Source organism: Chenopodium album, chromosome 26 (genome assembly GCF_948465745.1).
Source record: "Chenopodium album chromosome 26, dcCheAlbu1.1, whole genome shotgun sequence".
Taxonomy (NCBI): Eukaryota; Viridiplantae; Streptophyta; class Magnoliopsida; order Caryophyllales; family Amaranthaceae; genus Chenopodium; species Chenopodium album.
This window is the reverse complement of record NC_137859.1, coordinates 33,758,305-33,778,047: the sequence shown is the minus strand read 5'-3', so window position 1 is coordinate 33,778,047 and position 19,743 is coordinate 33,758,305. Positions and strand designations below refer to the sequence as shown.

The 19,743-nt window shown below is 31.9% G+C and overlaps 1 protein-coding gene across 1 annotated transcript; it reads right to left on the bottom strand.

The window, feature by feature from the left end:
* Positions 1 to 8,925: 8,925 nt before the first annotated feature.
* On the bottom strand, positions 8,926 to 10,651 carry LOC145618300 (uncharacterized). Its single transcript, XM_081673073.1, has one exon. It carries the CDS (start codon positions 10,524 to 10,526, stop codon positions 9,261 to 9,263), a length of 1,266 nt encoding a protein of 421 aa, XP_081529199.1. The 5' UTR covers positions 10,527 to 10,651; the 3' UTR covers positions 8,926 to 9,260.
* Between the last annotated feature and the right edge of the window lie 9,092 nt (positions 10,652 to 19,743).

Here is a 19,743-nt window from a genome sequence, read left to right as displayed (position 1 = left end):
CTCACATATTGAATTTGATTCACATTTCTTGGCATAATCTATTGAGATATATCATATATTATATTAGGAAGATATTTATTCTCTAATATTATCTTGTGTATTCCTTAAAATTCTAGGAAATCTTATGATTCTAGGTTAAGGAAAAGCGCAGTCACATTTTAAGACTTTAATTTATTGCCACATCAGCTTTTTAGATTAATTTTTTTTTTCTAATTTATAATTATGTTAAGGCTCGATAAAATCAATCTCTTCAATCGCTCAGACTCATTTTTTTACATATAAATTATATTATTAAAGTTTTTTAAAAATAAAAAAAAACTAATTGAGTGTTAAATTGAGTCTGAAGTTGAGTCTTGAATTTTCAAGACTCCACTTCAGATTTTATTAAGACCACCAAACTTCATAAATGCTTAAAAATAATAAAGTCTCGTCTTAAGACCTCTAAATTAAAAAATGATGATGTCATCTAGAATCTTAAGAACCTAGGGCTAATCTTGCTGGGCGATGTTTAATGAGAAATCAAGCTATTCTATTCTATTCTTTCTAATTTATCATAATCACTCTGAAAGTTCAATGTACTAGTTCTTATTTCTAATATTCTTATCAAAATTCTTTAGAATAATGTTGGGATCATAATTATTAGTGATTTATACTCCTCTGTTATTTTTAAAATGCATTAGTTTGATCGGCACATTTGCCGAGACATAACTTTGACCACTAATATCTTTAATGGTATATTAGTAAAAATTGTAACAAAATTATATTATGAAATTAGACATTATGAATATTCTAGTGATATATAATATAATAACATTTACGAGTATTTAATTTATAGAGGTGATAAAATTAAGTCAACCATAGTATGTGAATAGTGCAATTGTCAAAGTGATGCAATTTTTTTTTTTTTTTTTTTTTTTTTTTTTTTTTTGACAAGGTGATGCAATTTTTAAAAAAACTAACTACTTAACTAATATTAGTATTAAACTATTGCTCATGTTCTTAATGCTTGTCTTGCTTCTTTTTTTTTTCTTTATATAATAATGTTATTCAGTATGTGTAGATGTAGATTATATCTAGCAATGTATGAATCTGAGATACATCACTCTATAAGAATGATGTAAAAAGTCAATTTGGTAAGTATTGAGAAATTGAAGAATTATTATAATGAGTAATTTTTTTTTATTTATTTAATTATTATTATTATTATTATTATTATTATTTATTTTATTTTTTTTTTATTTTTAATTTTTTTTTTAATTGAAAGACAAATCCATATGAGGTTATACATGTAACACCCCAATAATTCTCCCTTTTTCAAACCACTTACTTTAAATAAAATAGTGGAGAACCATTGACATGTTACCGCCACGTGTTAAAACGTTAAGGCTTTATCAAAGTATCGCAGCGGAAAAATCAAACTTAAGTATTTAAAATAACACAATTTAGAAAACGAATAAGTCAAAGCTTACAAATTGGAACCATATAAGGCCCTTATTTAAAACCAAACCAATATTAAAAATCCAAAACATAAACGAAATAGCAAAGCATAAATAAGTTCAACACAAGAATCGAATACTCTCAATCACACCAATCCCTTGACAATGCGTTTGTCAAATCCCTTAACTTCACATCATCAAGCTAACCTGTGCATACTGCTCCCCAATAATACAAGTGTAATAATTGGATCATCACAGGGTCATTGAAAGGCGAAGGCCATGACCAAAAGAAAACACACACAAAAGCACGCAATCAGCAAAGCTGAGTACATACAAGCTACAACGTACCAAACCTAGCATGCTCAATTAATTAAAGTAAATAAACATACAATGTGAATTCAATAATCAAGACTCCACACTTAGACAATTCAATTGACTCAACATACTTACTAACCAATTCCAAACACTTGACTCATCATATTCAATTTAATAAATTTAATTTAGTTTGGAGTAAGCAATAGACCAGGTTGTCCAATCCAGGTCCCAAATGACCATTTGAAATAAAAGTTTAGCGCGATGCAAGAATGGGCGCGACTCCATTCTCACAAAGTTAGTCTAGGATCCCATCTAACTTTCATTATAAAATAAAATGTAAATACCAAAAGAGAAGAGGACATGTTGATCAAACAAGCCTCGAAAAGCCACGGGCTACCACCGTGTACCCCAACCCATAATTGTCAATACTCTAGAAGTGCACGCTTTCCAGAGTTTTATTGCTCATCCATGTTTCACTTTACGTGATTACAATTTTAATTAATAGCCAACTCAATCAAGAAGACCATACATAACAATCATACATCAATTCGTTTTTAATCTTATTTAGGACAATGGTGATCACATCACAAATTAACCTTTAATTCCATTAAACTTCCAAATTATCCAAAATTGTTGAACATAGTCAACTCACCTAGCCATTTCGGCTTAATCCACCTTTACTCAACATACTAACAAGTTATGATTGAGTAATAAATAAATAATAATAACCTTGTGGAATAATTAATAAATTCATTCCACTTAAACCATTCAATTCCAATCCTTTAATAAACCAAATGTGGTTAACAAACCAATCCAATAAAATTATGCTTGTATCAACATTCCATACAAACATTTTATCCAATATAATTCAACATGTTTGCATCCATAATTCCATACAAACATAATCAATTCACCAAAACATGTTTCATAAGCATAAGCACATGAATTAAATCAATGTGTAACCAAACAATTTCCATCCAAGTGTTCCCTAATCATGAAACTAAGTTCTTTCCTTTTGGTACCTAAACATGATACTACTTATAACGAAGTAGACATGTACGTACCTCATACAAAAAATCCTTTTGAGCCACTTTTAATCACTTAAAATTCTCCTAGGGAATAATCATCACTTCCTAGAAAACAACCAACAATTAATATTACTATCCCAAGTAATTTCCAACAATATAATATGATGAAAAAATTATTAAAATAAATAAAACATATATTTATATGCTTAATTAACTTTAAAAATAATTAATTTTATTAATCAAAATCAAGGATAAAATTTTAAGCGTAAAAAACTTCGTTAAAAATGAAAAACTGCCCGAAAATCATATTTAGAGGCAGAATTTGGCCACGAGAGGGTGGTGCTCACTACCAAAGGTAGTGAGTCTTTCTTAAAACATCGTTTCCACATGGAAAACACTACTTTTTTGTCAAAATCGGATGAGTTCAGAACCTGATCGGGATTAAAACGGGATTAATATTAACGAACCGAAATCTAAACATTAAAACACGAATTTACGTGTTCAAAATAATCTGAAAACTAATTAGTAATATAATCACCAAAATTTCAAAACATCATTACTATAAAAGCCCTAAATCAATTGTTCATAAAAACCCTAAAATCATGATTTTCAATAAATTGAAACCCTAGGTTTATAATTCATAAAATATGAAAATTATAACATTTATAAAATCTGAAATTTATAATCTTTATACCATTAAAATATAATTTAATACTAAAAATATAATCTTTATACTAAAATCAAAACCCAAAACAATTAAAATAACATTAAGCAAAATAATGAAACAAAGGAGGATGAAAATAAGACTAACCTTTTTGTGTGGGAAATTTTGGGGATGTATGGGGTATTTATAAGAGAGAGAGTGGTGTAGGGTTAGTTTTAAGGTTGGGCCTCATAAAATTAATGGGCCAATTAAGAAAGGAAAATGGGTTTGGTTTGCTGGACATAAATTATTGAAGAAAGGTTCATAAAAAGTTATTTGTAATAAAATCGTTCATCAAACCCAAAAATAATTTGAAACTTTTGAAATTAAATCCGAAAAAAAATACAAATAAAAATTATGAATAAAACATAATTTCATTACTAATATATTTAAAAATACGGGGGATTACAATATACCCCTCTTAAAAGAAGTTTCGTCCCGAAACTTAGCACAAAATCCCTTAAATTGCAAAACTTTTGCATAAAGCCATTTCAAAAATTTCAAAATTATGTTGCTGGAATTCCAATTGTGTCATAATATCGACACTAATACTTTATCACCATCCCAATTTACGCACTTCTCTAGATGCATAAACAAATAAAATTGCTATGAAAAGCATGAAAACACCATAAAATAGCATAAAATAGGGTAAAAAAAAAAACGCGAAATTATACGCATTCTACCCCCCTTAAAGAACAAGAGTTACGCCCTCGTAACTCACCTCATTAAACAACTTAGGTTATCTCTTTCTCATATCATCCTCGGCCTCCCAATGGCTCATGTTTTCCTCACTTTTCGAGTATACCAAAATATCATCAATAAAAACAACTACAAACTTGTTCATGGAATACTCGATTCATCAAGTCTATAAAAATTGCAAGTGCATTGGTCAACTCAAAAGACAAAACTGTAAACTCGTAGTGCCCATATCTAATCCTAAAAGCAGTCTTAGGTATATCCTTATCAGCCACTCTTAATTGATGATACCCCGAACGTAAATCAATCTTGAAAAACACACTAGCTCCCTTCAATTGATCAAACAAATCATCGATCTTGGGTAGTGGGTACTTATTCTTTATTGTGACATTATTTCAACTCTCTATAATCGATCCACAATCTCATGCTCCCATATTTCTTCTTCACAAAATACATCCAAAACTCATTCACAATTGGCACATCTTCCACATTCACTTACTACTCATTTCCAAGTCTTGCACACAACAAAAGAACAAAGGATGCCCCTTACGTACAAGTTTTGACAACTTTAACGCAGAAATAATCCCAATACCATTTGGTTTCCCAAAACGTCTGTAATACACAATCTCCCCCAAAGAACTCCTTAAGTAAACATTCTTTATCTCACAATCAATCTTATATTAGCTTATAAGTGGCTAACCAATCTATTCCCAAAATGACATCAAGGTCATCCAACTCAAATTCTATAAGATCAGATGGAAAATCAGTCTCTCCAATCCTCAAAGGTAAACCCTTATGTATCTTGGTGCACCTCACAACCTCACTAGTAGGCAAACTAATAAGCAAGTCAATTGAATTTGGTTCAACTAGTCCTAATAGCAGCAGCTAAAGCATCATTGTTAGCCATCCTCCTTCTCTACCTAGAAATGTAACACACTCTTAGGCTGACATCAGCGCGAAAAAAAACTCTTCTTGCTTAATAAATCACATTCATAATCATCAAATATATATATTAAGGTAGAAAGGTGGACACGGCCACACAATCGCCCCTAATAAGTCACTTTTAAAGGAAATGATTATTTAATTTTAATCATTCCTTCGCACGCGAAAAATAAAATAAAATAATTCCTTTGATTCAATTCCACCAAAATTCATGCATCAAGTGCATAACATCATTAAATTAACACACATTAGTAGACACATAATTACATGCTTCACACAAATAAATTAAATCATTTAAACATTTTACATTGCATAAAGAATCTCATTCCATTCCATTCCATATGACATGCTTTAATCCTTAAACATGATACTAAGTGATCACTCAAGTTTGCACCATTACATGAACATACACAATTAAATAACTTGCATGATCACTTCATACAATATAAAAGCATTAAGTAATTAATTACAATGCATAAAGAAATAAATAATCTATTCTATACGCCCTTTCTAATGCTACCCAAATCTCACCGATAAGCAAAATAAGCACACAAGTTAGGAATAAAAATAAATAATTAAATTCATTTTATTTCAAAATAACAAAAATACTTTGAAAATATATAAAACAAATAAATAAACTTTTTTTATTAAATGCCGAAATAAATATATTAGAATAGAATAATTTTTGAAAATCTAAGTTAACTTTAAATAAGGTAGTCGAATAAACTCATTAGATTTAAAACGTTAGGCGCCTAAAAACTTTAAATTAAATTTGGTGGTAATTAAATCGAACCTAAGCTCTGATACCACTTTGTAACACCCCAATAATTCTCCCTTTTTCAAACCACTTACTTTAAATAAAATAGTGGAGAACCATTGACATGTTACCGCCACGTGTTAAAACGTTAAGGCTTTATCAAAGTATCGCAGCGGAAAAATCAAACTTAAGTATTTAAAATAACACAATTTAGAAAACGAATAAGTCAAAGCTTACAAATTGGAACCATATAAGGCCCTTATTTAAAACCAAACCAATATTAAAAATCCAAAACATAAACGAAATAGCAAAGCATAAATAAGTTCAACACAAGAATCGAATACTCTCAATCACACCAATCCCTTGACAATGCGTTTGTCAAATCCCTTAACTTCACATCATCAAGCTAACCTGTGCATACTGCTCCCCAATAATACAAGTGTAATAATTGGATCATCACAGGGTCATTGAAAGGCGAAGGCCATGACCAAAAGAAAACACACACAAAAGCACGCAATCAGCAAAGCTGAGTACATACAAGCTACAACGTACCAAACCTAGCATGCTCAATTAATTAAAGTAAATAAACATACAATGTGAATTCAATAATCAAGACTCCACACTTAGACAATTCAATTGACTCAACATACTTACTAACCAATTCCAAACACTTGACTCATCATATTCAATTTAATAAATTTAATTTAGTTTGGAGTAAGCAATAGACCAGGTTGTCCAATCCAGGTCCCAAATGACCATTTGAAATAAAAGTTTAGCGCGATGCAAGAATGGGCGCGACTCCATTCTCACAAAGTTAGTCTAGGATCCCATCTAACTTTCATTATAAAATAAAATGTAAATACCAAAAGAGAAGAGGACATGTTGATCAAACAAGCCTCGAAAAGCCACGGGCTACCACCGTGTACCCCAACCCATAATTGTCAATACTCTAGAAGTGCACGCTTTCCAGAGTTTTATTGCTCATCCATGTTTCACTTTACGTGATTACAATTTTAATTAATAGCCAACTCAATCAAGAAGACCATACATAACAATCATACATCAATTCGTTTTTAATCTTATTTAGGACAATGGTGATCACATCACAAATTAACCTTTAATTCCATTAAACTTCCAAATTATCCAAAATTGTTGAACATAGTCAACTCACCTAGCCATTTCGGCTTAATCCACCTTTACTCAACATACTAACAAGTTATGATTGAGTAATAAATAAATAATAATAACCTTGTGGAATAATTAATAAATTCATTCCACTTAAACCATTCAATTCCAATCCTTTAATAAACCAAATGTGGTTAACAAACCAATCCAATAAAATTATGCTTGTATCAACATTCCATACAAACATTTTATCCAATATAATTCAACATGTTTGCATCCATAATTCCATACAAACATAATCAATTCACCAAAACATGTTTCATAAGCATAAGCACATGAATTAAATCAATGTGTAACCAAACAATTTCCATCCAAGTGTTCCCTAATCATGAAACTAAGTTCTTTCCTTTTGGTACCTAAACATGATACTACTTATAACGAAGTAGACATGTACGTACCTCATACAAAAAATCCTTTTGAGCCACTTTTAATCACTTAAAATTCTCCTAGGGAATAATCATCACTTCCTAGAAAACAACCAACAATTAATATTACTATCCCAAGTAATTTCCAACAATATAATATGATGAAAAAATTATTAAAATAAATAAAACATATATTTATATGCTTAATTAACTTTAAAAATAATTAATTTTATTAATCAAAATCAAGGATAAAATTTTAAGCGTAAAAAACTTCGTTAAAAATGAAAAACTGCCCGAAAATCATATTTAGAGGCAGAATTTGGCCACGAGAGGGTGGTGCTCACTACCAAAGGTAGTGAGTCTTTCTTAAAACATCGTTTCCACATGGAAAACACTACTTTTTTGTCAAAATCGGATGAGTTCAGAACCTGATCGGGATTAAAACGGGATTAATATTAACGAACCGAAATCTAAACATTAAAACACGAATTTACGTGTTCAAAATAATCTGAAAACTAATTAGTAATATAATCACCAAAATTTCAAAACATCATTACTATAAAAGCCCTAAATCAATTGTTCATAAAAACCCTAAAATCATGATTTTCAATAAATTGAAACCCTAGGTTTATAATTCATAAAATATGAAAATTATAACATTTATAAAATCTGAAATTTATAATCTTTATACCATTAAAATATAATTTAATACTAAAAATATAATCTTTATACTAAAATCAAAACCCAAAACAATTAAAATAACATTAAGCAAAATAATGAAACAAAGGAGGATGAAAATAAGACTAACCTTTTTGTGTGGGAAATTTTGGGGATGTATGGGGTATTTATAAGAGAGAGAGTGGTGTAGGGTTAGTTTTAAGGTTGGGCCTCATAAAATTAATGGGCCAATTAAGAAAGGAAAATGGGTTTGGTTTGCTGGACATAAATTATTGAAGAAAGGTTCATAAAAAGTTATTTGTAATAAAATCGTTCATCAAACCCAAAAATAATTTGAAACTTTTGAAATTAAATCCGAAAAAAAATACAAATAAAAATTATGAATAAAACATAATTTCATTACTAATATATTTAAAAATACGGGGGATTACAATACAGTTATACGAAGTATATTTTATTTTCGTAGTAGATATTATAGATAAATAAGAAGTCGTAAAAATGGAAGTTGGGTAAGAAAAAAAAAATTACTTTTCTTACCATCAAAAAGAAAGGAGTTAACTACAAAATCACACATGAGTTTTTTACTACTCCCCTTTATTGATAGAGACTACTACACATAAAATTGCCAACGAAGGTTGGTGTCCTTAAAACCGTTGAACCAAAACTCCAAAAGGATATTGCTTTTCTACAACCAGTCAACCAGCAATGCACCAAGAGGCAAGATGCACTAGCAAAGTAGCAACAGAAATTGAGCAAAATGGAACTTCTTCATAGAATATGAATTATCAACAAAGTCCCTAAATGATCACACAAATCCCATATCACACAGCAAATTTGCACCCAACAAAAAGTTACACACCATTGAATATGACTATCAACAAAGTCAACTCACAAATTAACCAATAATATAGTTGGGAAGAAAAATAAATTCAATCAACATACAAACCGAAATAAATCACAAACTAGGCAAGATATAAGACTAATCCTACCTTTAAAAAACCACGAACACATGGTTCGGGATCATACAATAATTTCTCGGGGGTCGGGGAGAGCAAAAAAACAAAAGCCCTAAAACTAACTTCATATTCATCAACCAATCAACCAATCTTTGTTCCTCCTAGTCAAACAAATAAAGAGTTAGCTTAGTTACATTTTTCAGCAACAAATAGGACATTGTATTAGTCCATTTTCATTACATTCACCACACTTAACCATATTCTTCTTATTCTCATCCAAAACCTTACAACTTCCATTACAATCCATACACATTACAAACCTTATTCCACCACACCCTTCACACCCAATTGAAGCTGTTGCAATCCCTTCTAACATCCCTTCTAATTTCCCTTCTTCATCCAACCTCATAACTTCTTCGGCCCCTCCGATTATCCTCCCTTTAACAAACACGATTGGCACCTTTACTCCCTTTGTACCCATCAACTTCCTTAACTCTTCCTTAAACCCGGAATCCATCGAAACATCCCTTTCGATCACTCGAATGTTGTATGACTCGACCACTGATCTTACCACATTGCAATCCTCAAACGTCTTCCTGATTCCCCTCAATGTTGTTGTGTATATCACTACGCAATCCTCGCCCCCAGGTGGGCATTTCTCCGGATATCCCTTGAGTAAAGTCGAAGAAGAGTTATGGGTATTCCTCGAAAAATACTTATTCTTAGAAACAGGTTTAATTTCTTTAGAACATACCATTTCTTTAATCTGTTCTTCTTTTTCCAATGACAATTCCTTCTCAAGTGAATCAATTAACTCCGGATCGAACAACGGGCTTAAGCTTTTCCTCCTTGATGATGAAACCCCTGAATTACTCCTCCTTGGACTATCCATTGAACTCGCCTTTCGAATTTTATTAGTCGAATTCGAAGAAAATTTCCATGATTTTAACCCATTTGATCTTGGAGTAGTATAACATTGCTGTTTTTTAGTGTTATCAATTCCTCTGTTTTCTTTACCTCCTAATTTATTATTACCCTCTTTTGGTGAACTTGATTGACTTGTTACCAATCGCTTGAAGGGGCTTCTCTCGCCTCGAAACCCCGGCTTCGAGGCGAGTCCTTCATCTTCACCTCCACCTTCAAGATCTTCCATTAATTCCCAAGTATTAATCACCTCTAATTCTTCCTGTGATTGCAATCTTTTTGACCCAAAGACCCCAACTTTAGTACCAATTTCTTCCCTTTTCTGCTCTGATTTGCCTTCATTGCTGTTCTCTTTCTTCTGAAAATTAGAAGAAGAGGGAAAAACAACATGGGTTTTGTTCAAATTTTGATTTTGGTCAAGTTTAAGAACACCAAGAGTGCTAGATTTAAGAGAAACAACATGATTTGGCAAATCTCCACTCCCAAACAAGAGTTCTTGTTTGAGATTTTTCTTCAATAATTTGGATGATACACAACCCATTGATTGAAAAATTAAAAATTGAAAATTTGGTTGGTTTAATTTGATTTTTCTAAGTAATTTTCATCTGGGTTTAATTGAGAAAGTTTATTGAAGGGAGTGAAAAAGTGGTGGAAGATAATAATGAATTGAAGGATGTTTCAGAATTAAAATAATTTTGAATGTTAGGGCGTTTTTTTAACCGTTATCTCCCTGTCTAGAACGGGACCCCCAACGGTCGGAAAAAAGAAATTCGAATAAGATCTGTTGTCTGTTGCATTGGTGTGAGTTCTGGTTTACTCAGTGGATACTGGATATTAGTACTTACTTTTACTTTTTTATTAAGAAAAATTTACAAGAATAATCTCAATTTTGCTCGATTTGTCCAAAATAATTCAACTTTCAATTATTTTTAATAATCCTAACTTTAATATGATTTTGCTTCCAATGGTCCTGTGTGACCCCGGTAACCCGTTGAACAAGTAAATTTTTTTTTAAAAAAAATTAATAAAATTAATACACACGTGTCATCATGCGACTGGCTATGAATTAATTTATATTTGTATTATGGGTTTAATTATGTAATTAATTAACTTTAAAAATAGGAAAAAAAAAATGAAACCACCAACCAAACCACTGCCACCGCCAGGCGCCAGCCAGCCTGTACACTAGCCCCGACGCCTAGCTAGCCCACTCCCTGGCTAGCTGCTTTGCGTCCCGCCGATTCATTTCCCCCTCCCCCGCCGGCGAATCCAACCGTACACCTCTTCTCTTCCCGAGTTCCGACTTCCAATTTTGTTTTCAAGGTTTATTACTTTTGTTAATTTCTACATTTTAGCTCGGGGTGGGGGAATTTGGGAGGATGGTGGATCGAGGTGGAGGAAATGCGAGGACGGTGGCAAATAGGGGTAGTGGAATTTGGGGAGGGGTTGTTCGTGGGAAGGGGAGAGGGTTAGTTAGGTGATCTTCGCCGGCGATGACAGGGGAAACGCGCTGGCAGCCGAGGTAGGGGTCAGGCGCTGGGGACGGCGGTGCTACCGACTGCCATGTTGGACTAGTGGAAGTTTTTTTAAATTTTAAGTTAATTTTTTTTCTTAATTTTTTTTTTATTTTTTTTAGTTGATTTTTTGGAAAATTTGTTAATTACTACTGTAGTACCCTAGAAATTCCTTTTCTTTAAAATACCTGTTTTGCTCTTTAAAACTCGAATTAGGAAAATCTAAGACATTACCGCCACCGTAAAAATGGCTAAGGCAACTATCAAAAACACACCGCGGAAGACTAACTTCAAAACCATTCAAAACAAGTCAACTTAAAAAGTCAACCAAACGAAAGTAAAGTCAAACCAAAGTCAAACGAAGTCAAATAAAATAACCTACAACTTGGAACCATTGTAGGCCTTTATTAAAAATCAAACCAGCTTCAAAACTTTATGTTAGTCTCATGAGTAATAATATCATAATATAATCAAGGGAAATTCTCAATGGCGACCCTCAACTTCTGTAACACTGAAATGGTAACCCTCTTATTTTTCAATTATACAAAATGACCCTCTTTAAAAAATTTATCCTAGTTATGACATTAATGAGTCTTATTTGGTTCAAAAACCTAAACCATGGTTAGATTTATTTTTCTTTTAAAAAAAAAAACAAACCAAATTAAAAAAATTAAACCACCTTCACCAGCCACCAGCCAACTTCACCAGCCACCTTCACCATCACTCTCTCCTAGCTGCTGCCACCACCTCCACCTCAGCCGCTGTCGCCACTAGCCCCTCACCCCAACCCGACCCCCTTACCAGACCAAAGACCCTCCATATCTCTCTCCTTCGACCCAGGTCACTCACTGGCACGCCACTCCTCCCTCTCTTTCACCTCCGCCCAGACCGAACCTAAACCATCCGTAGCTTAGGGTTTCGATAAAGTGGTGGTGGTTTGAAGCCCTAACCCGAGCCGTAACACCTCTATCGAAACCCTAACCACGGTGGTTTGGGTTCGATCTAGGCGGAGAAGGAAGAGAGGAAAGTTGCGGTGGGAGGAGAAGAGTGAGAGGGGAGAGAGAGGGGGAGCATCGTGGGGCTGAGACAGCGTCGCCGTCGGACAAAGGGGAAGCTTCGGCGGCGGCAGGGAGTATGGGTCGATGTCGGCAATGAAGGGGGGAGAAGTGACGGTGGCTGGCAGGTTTGGAGGTGGTGGTGTTGGTGGTTTGTTGGTGCCTCGGTGGTTTTTTTTTTTTTTTGTTTTTCTTTTTTATAAAAAAAAACATAACTATAGTTAATTAAAAGTAACCATTTAGTGAAATAAGGTTATGAGTGAAAACAAATTATTAATTGGGGTCATTTTATGAAATAAAAAAAAAAGGGAGGTCACCATTTCAGTGTTACAGAAATTGAGGGTCGCCGTTGAGAGTTTCCCAATAATCAAAGCATTAAACACATCATAAACTAATAGAAACTAGCATGATTCGCTCTTCGCTCATACCCCGTCATGAATATGCTTCAATCACCTGAAAAGCTTCTCTCTACTTGTTTCCACTACTCTCTATTAAAATTGGGTCATCCACTACAAAAATAAAAGCTTTTTAGCAACTAAGTCTGTCAACATATTTATAAAAGGTTGCTAAATAGCAACTATTATAATTTTTTTCATTGCCTAATTAAAAGCGAATTTTATGCTTTAGTTTTTTAATAATTAATGGCTACATATTTTTGATTTGTTGCTGTTTAAAACAAATTGTCTTACTAGTTGTTTCTAGATGACATTATATTTTTCTCTTGTTTCCATATAGTAACAAACTATAGCAACAAATATTTTATTTGTATTGATTTAGAAACAAACAAAGGCAATGAATTTTGTAATTGTTGCCATTAGAAACAAGTCGTCTAAACTATTGTTGCTAGATGATAACGTATTTTTTTATTTGTTGCCATTGGAAACAAGTTGTGTTACGTATAAAATTATTTGAAGACACTCTTCTTATTATTTGTTGCTATAATGACATCAAATAGAGACGGATTTCAGTTTCGTCTCTAATTTAGAGACAAATTTTTCAATTTTGTCTCTAATATTTCATTCACTTATTATAAATTATATATACATAGAAGTAAACAAATAGTACTTGGTATAGTTGGTAAGAGTTTCACCATGTGACTTTAAGGTCACAAGTTCGACTCCTACCAATTGCGATTCATGAGACTGGGGATTCAAAGAGCCTTACATGCAAAGTCGAGCCGAGTTGACCCAAGTGAGGTTTCGGATTGGTAAAGGTCGGGATCGGGTTGAACCAAATAGAAATTGGGTTTTTTGTCTCGTAGTTTTGATAGCAACCAATATTTATGATTTGTTGCTAAATTTATGAACCAACTTTAATAATTTGTTGCTATTTTTAGGAACCAACATTAATAATTTGTTGCTATTTTAGGAACCAACAGTAATAGTTTGTTGCTACTTTTAGCAACAACCAATGTTAATCTGTTGCCAAAGTTGGCAACGACCACTGCACCAAAAACAGCAACCATCAAGGAAACTATATTTGAACTGATGCAATATTGCAACAAAATTGTTTTGCAACTAGTAGCCAAAATCACATGGCAACAAGCATTTTAGCAACAACAAGTTTTTGTTTCCAACCCATTGCTAAATAGAGTTGGCAACGAATTTTTAGTGAATAGCAACAAATTTTAGTTGATGCTATATTGACTTTATTTTGTAGTGTGATATAGGGTTATAGTAAAGACAAGGCCAATAAACACACAAACACACAATCAGCAAAGCTGAGTACATAGGTGTATTTAAACACACTAACATGCTTTCACCTATCAACACGCACTTACCTCAATGCACCTGTTTACAAGCACACAACACTCAACAAAACTTCTCAACTAGCCAACTACAGTAAATAATTTATTCAGCGTTGATCACGCATCGAACGGGTTTCCCACCTAACCTCCCCCAATAATAGGGTTACTGACACGAGAGCTAATCGTGCCAGCATCAATGACCACTCGTATGATAATGATAATGATAATAATAGTACTAGTAATAGTAATAGTAGTAATAGTAATAGTAGTAATAGTAATAATAGTAATACTAATAATAGTACTAGTAATAATAGTAATACTAATAATAATACTAGTAATAATAGTAATACTAATAATAATACTAGTAATAATAGTAATACTAATATTAATACTAATAATAATACTAGTAATAATATTAATACTAATATTAAATAATAATAATAATAATAATAATAATAATAACAATGATAACAATAATAATAATACTAATAAGAATAATACTAATAATAATAACACTAATAAGAATAATACTAATAATAATAACACTAATAACAATAATACTAACACTAATAACAATAATACTAATAATAATAACAATAACAACAACAACAACAACAACAATAACTATAACAACAACAACGAACAACAACAACAAGAAGAACAACAACAAGAACAGCAGCAGCAGCAGCAGCAACAACAACAACAGCAACAACAACAACAACAACAACAACAATAACAATAATAAGGAATGTACAACAACATGTACTCCAGTAGAAGTTATGGTTAAATATAAAACCACATTACTCCCCCCCATATTTTCATTCTGAAGGTATATACGTTCCAAGAGTTTTGGCGTGTAATCTCTTTCACTTTACGTTATTTATATATTGTTCAACTTGGTGATGACTCTCAAACCATGATTATTCAATCAACAATAATTATTCAAACAAACAAACATGCCAATTTAATTCTTAAATAATAAGTGACCACATAATATTTAATGTTGAACCCTTTTTAAATCTACCTTGGTGTCAAGACACCTTAAACACATTAAGAGCCACAATTCCTATCCTTAGGTGTTAAAAACACCTTAAGTGCACTAAGACACCAACATACAATTTATTCCTCATGTACATATAGACACTTACATAGCTCCTTTCTCATGCTTAAAACATCAATAAAAATTATATGAACCATAATAAAATTCCTTTTTAATATTTCAAACCAAATTAAACATTTAGTTTAATCAAACATGCATTCTAACATGCCATAAATAAAAGTGTGGTTCCTACAAAACATACCAAATTATAATTTCTAATCCATAATCCATCACAAATAAATCATGCTTCATAATTCAATCACCAATATCAATAATCCACAATTTCAAACATAAAACTTAGCATGATGCTACTTGTAATTCAATTAACCAAACCTAGCATGCTACTATATCACCCATAAATATGCCAAGTACGCGAACGTACCTTGAATATGATCTTAAAATCGCCACGACTAAGCGAAATCACTTAATTAGAATCCTCTTACAAACCAAAATCATAAGGAGGCATTAATATCTGCTCCATACAAAGTTCCAGCAACATATACTCTTATTAAACCACTCAAATTTAATTAAAAACAAGCTGTAATTTTATTTAAAACCTCATACTTTAATCCCAATTAATGGGTAATTAAAATTCCTTAAGGAAACTTGATTTTTATCATACTACCAAAAATTCCAGCATTATATATTAATGAAAACTTGCTGTAATTATACTTTAAAACACTTAAATTAAAGGTTTAATCCACCCTACATCAAAATCCTTCAATAATTAATAATTTATGAATCTAGGGTTTAAAAATTGGGGCTTTTTAATTAGAATTAAAATCTGAAAAATAAATTACTTACTACTCATAATCAAACATCATAATTTTAATTACAAAACTCATATTTAATAATTAGATCTAGGATTAAATCAATTTATAAAACAAAAGGTTTTTTTTTTGTTCGAAGAAGGGCAATTGACAGCAGGCCGGCGCCACTGCCGGCTGCTGCCAGCGTCGGTGGCTGTCGTTGCTGCCAGCTGGTGGCCGCCGGTCCAGCGATGGTGGTGGTGGCCATCGGTGGTGAGGCCGAAATAAAGGGGAAGGGGAAAAAGAAAGAAAAAGAAAAATAAGGAGAAGGGAGATAAAGTTTACCTTGGGTTTTCTCTACTCTGGGCAAAGTTTGATTTGCCTCAAGTGTTTAATATTTATACCCCTTTTCTCTAGAAACCCTTCATACCTAAACTTTCCTTCTTTACTCTTTCCTAATCTCTTTCCTAATAAAACTTTACTAGAATAAAACTTTCCTAAAATAAACCCCAACTTTAATAAAATAATTAATTAAATAAACTTTCCTTTTATAAAATATTTCCAAACTTATTAAAATAAATAAGTAAAATACCATAATTAAAACATTTCAAATTATTTAAATACTTCACAAATACATATTTTGAATAAAATACGTATAAAAATACGGGGTATTACAACTACCTCAAAAAAAGGGTCTTTGTAAATTACTACCCCTATTAAAAAAGTTGTTAATTATTACCCCTAATATTGGTTTATTCTAGTGATTGCTACCCTTTTCCCTAATCAGCTCCTAATTAGGTGATTTAATCTATTAATGATATCATTATCTGGCTGATTTATAATTAGTTGCTTTTAAACCTTAAGTAATTAATTAAACCCTAGAATCACCTCCACACCACCATTGCACCACCTCCGGCCACCCTCCACCCACTACCGAATCTACCTCCTTCAATCCCCACCATGAAAACACCCCTTTCTCGGTCCCCATCCTAAAACCACCATCTGCCCACCCTGAAACCACCTCCCTTTCACGATACCCCCCTCCCCACTCGCGGCGGCCCTGACCCCCTACCCCTCGCCGAAAAACCTTACTTGACCATCCCCAATCTGCCTTTATCCCTTTTCTCCCTAATTACCACCTTAGGGTTTCAATTATAGGGCTTTAGGGTTTTAATTTAGGAACTTTAGGGTGGTGATAAAGGGGGGGAAGGGGGTGGAGGAGGCTTATGGCGGGCCTAATTAATAGAATTCCATGGCAAAGGGGTAGGGGTTAGGGTCGCCTACGGGTGGAGATGAGGGATTTTTCGAGGGTGGGAGGGATTGTTGGGGTTTAGAGGTGGTGCAATGGGTGGTTTAGAGGTGGGGTGGATGTTAGGGCGGGGGTAGGCTGCCGGAGATGGTGGGGATGGGGTAAAGGGGCTGTAAGAGGTGATGCAGTGGTGGTTTAGAGGTGGTGTTAGGGCTTATTTAATTAATCATGCCTTAAAAGTAACTAATTACAAATGAGTCGGATAATGTTATCATTCAAAGATAAAATCACTTAATTAAGGGCTGATTAGGGAAAAGGGTAGCAATCACTAGAATTAATTAGTTTTAGAGGTAGTAAAGATTTTATTCTTACATGAATAAGGTAAAAGAGGCAAAATAGATGATTAACAACTTTTTTTTAGGGTAGTAATTTATAAAGACCCCATTTTTGAGATAGTAATTAACAAAATTTCCTGATTTTTTTAATTGTAATTTTTTTTTATATATTTTACTAATCACGTCGTGACACCTGTTGAGTGACTTGTTATAACAAGTTTTATAATCGGTTGGGACCATTTTAAGCAATTTCATCATATTAAAGTTCAGATTATTAAAAATAATCAAAAGTTGGGATTATCTTGGGCAAATTGAGCAAAGTTATGATTATTCCTGTCAATTTTTCCTTAAGTTTAACCTTTAAGGACTCTATGATTTACTTTGTTGCCAAAAATGTTGTATTGAATTAGTTGACCTGAAGTATTTGATCCGTTTCAAACTATATTTTAAAAAAATTTGACTCATATTAGATTTTACCTGAAATATTGCTCAACTTAAATCGAGCCTATAGTTTGAGGAAAGAAATTCCTATTTACAAAATTGATGTACTTGGTAATTATAAATACATTGATCTGATTGTGCAATTAGATACTACCTGTTTTCATTTATTGAAAACAATTGAATTGAATTGAACTGAAATGAACTGATTAGGGCTGAACTGAATGGAGATAATATAAATTGTTTTCGAGAGAAGGAAATTAAGAACTAAACTGAACTGAAATTAAGCTGAACATAACAGACCCTAAGTGAATTTAGATTTGAATATGGCCTCAATAACATAATAATTGTCTCGTGCAATGCATGGATTATGATAAATTATATAATGAATTACAACATTAATTTAACAATTATATACTAAAAAAATTTAAAAATATTGTAAAATACATACCTATAAAAATATTCTTTTTGAATGCATATAGAAAAAGTATAATTGCCAAAATAGAATGTAAATATTATAGACTATAAATATTTTTCATTAAGGATAGACAAAAAAATAATAATAAAAAAAAAATTAAAAAATAAAAAAGAGTGGAGAGAAAAAGTTTTAACCAGTGAATGACATGTGTCATCACTGATTTCGCTTTTAGTATTAAATTATTGATTGATTTTCCTCGTTGTGTTGTTATGACTTAATTTGAGATGGCTTATAATAAAGTTAAATTTTTTTTTTTGAATTCTTTAATATTGAATTATTTAATATAAGAAAAGTGATATAAAATTATAATTAATTTATCAATAACCGTAATTATATCATTATATTTATATGTGTCAATGATGTTCAATATAATATACACATATTTTCATGTAATTTGTTAATATATAAATAATTATAATATAATTTATTTAATTTTGATTTAAATGTTCCACATCAAAATAACCCCTACTTCTTATCAAGATTTTGCCATAAATCCAACAACTCCAGAAAATGCTATTGTGTGTTTCTTCGTTTTTTGGGATGTTATTATAAATTTGTCAATCAAATTGTTTCCTTTTATAATTCTTGTTTTTTTACAGGGTTAGATGTCTGACATGGTCATGTCAGCCATCCAGATGTACGGTACACATTTTACGTATTCAATTTACTTGCACATTGCTGTGCAGAGAAGGTAAGTCTTTTGTTATTTAGATATTTTTTTTTGCTATGTTAGAATTAAATTATGTTCTAGGAGATATTAACAAAACTCATAATGTCATATTGTTAGAGACATGAAATATCGGAAAATATATGTGTTGATATATTTTTTTTCGGCGATATCATTAAGAGAATAATGTATTTAAGTTTATTTTATGTTAAAACATTATTTAGAGAATATATCTTAAGTATTTATAAATTTGTTAGTATATCAATTTGGAAGATTATTTCCTGTCTTATGAGCTTAGATTTTGTATAAATACTCTACCGATTGATCAATGATAAACCAGTCATTTAGTACAAATGTTATGCGCATTTAATTCAAAAATGATGCACATTCATTTTTTACTTTCTTTTTTCCACGTTATTGCAACAAA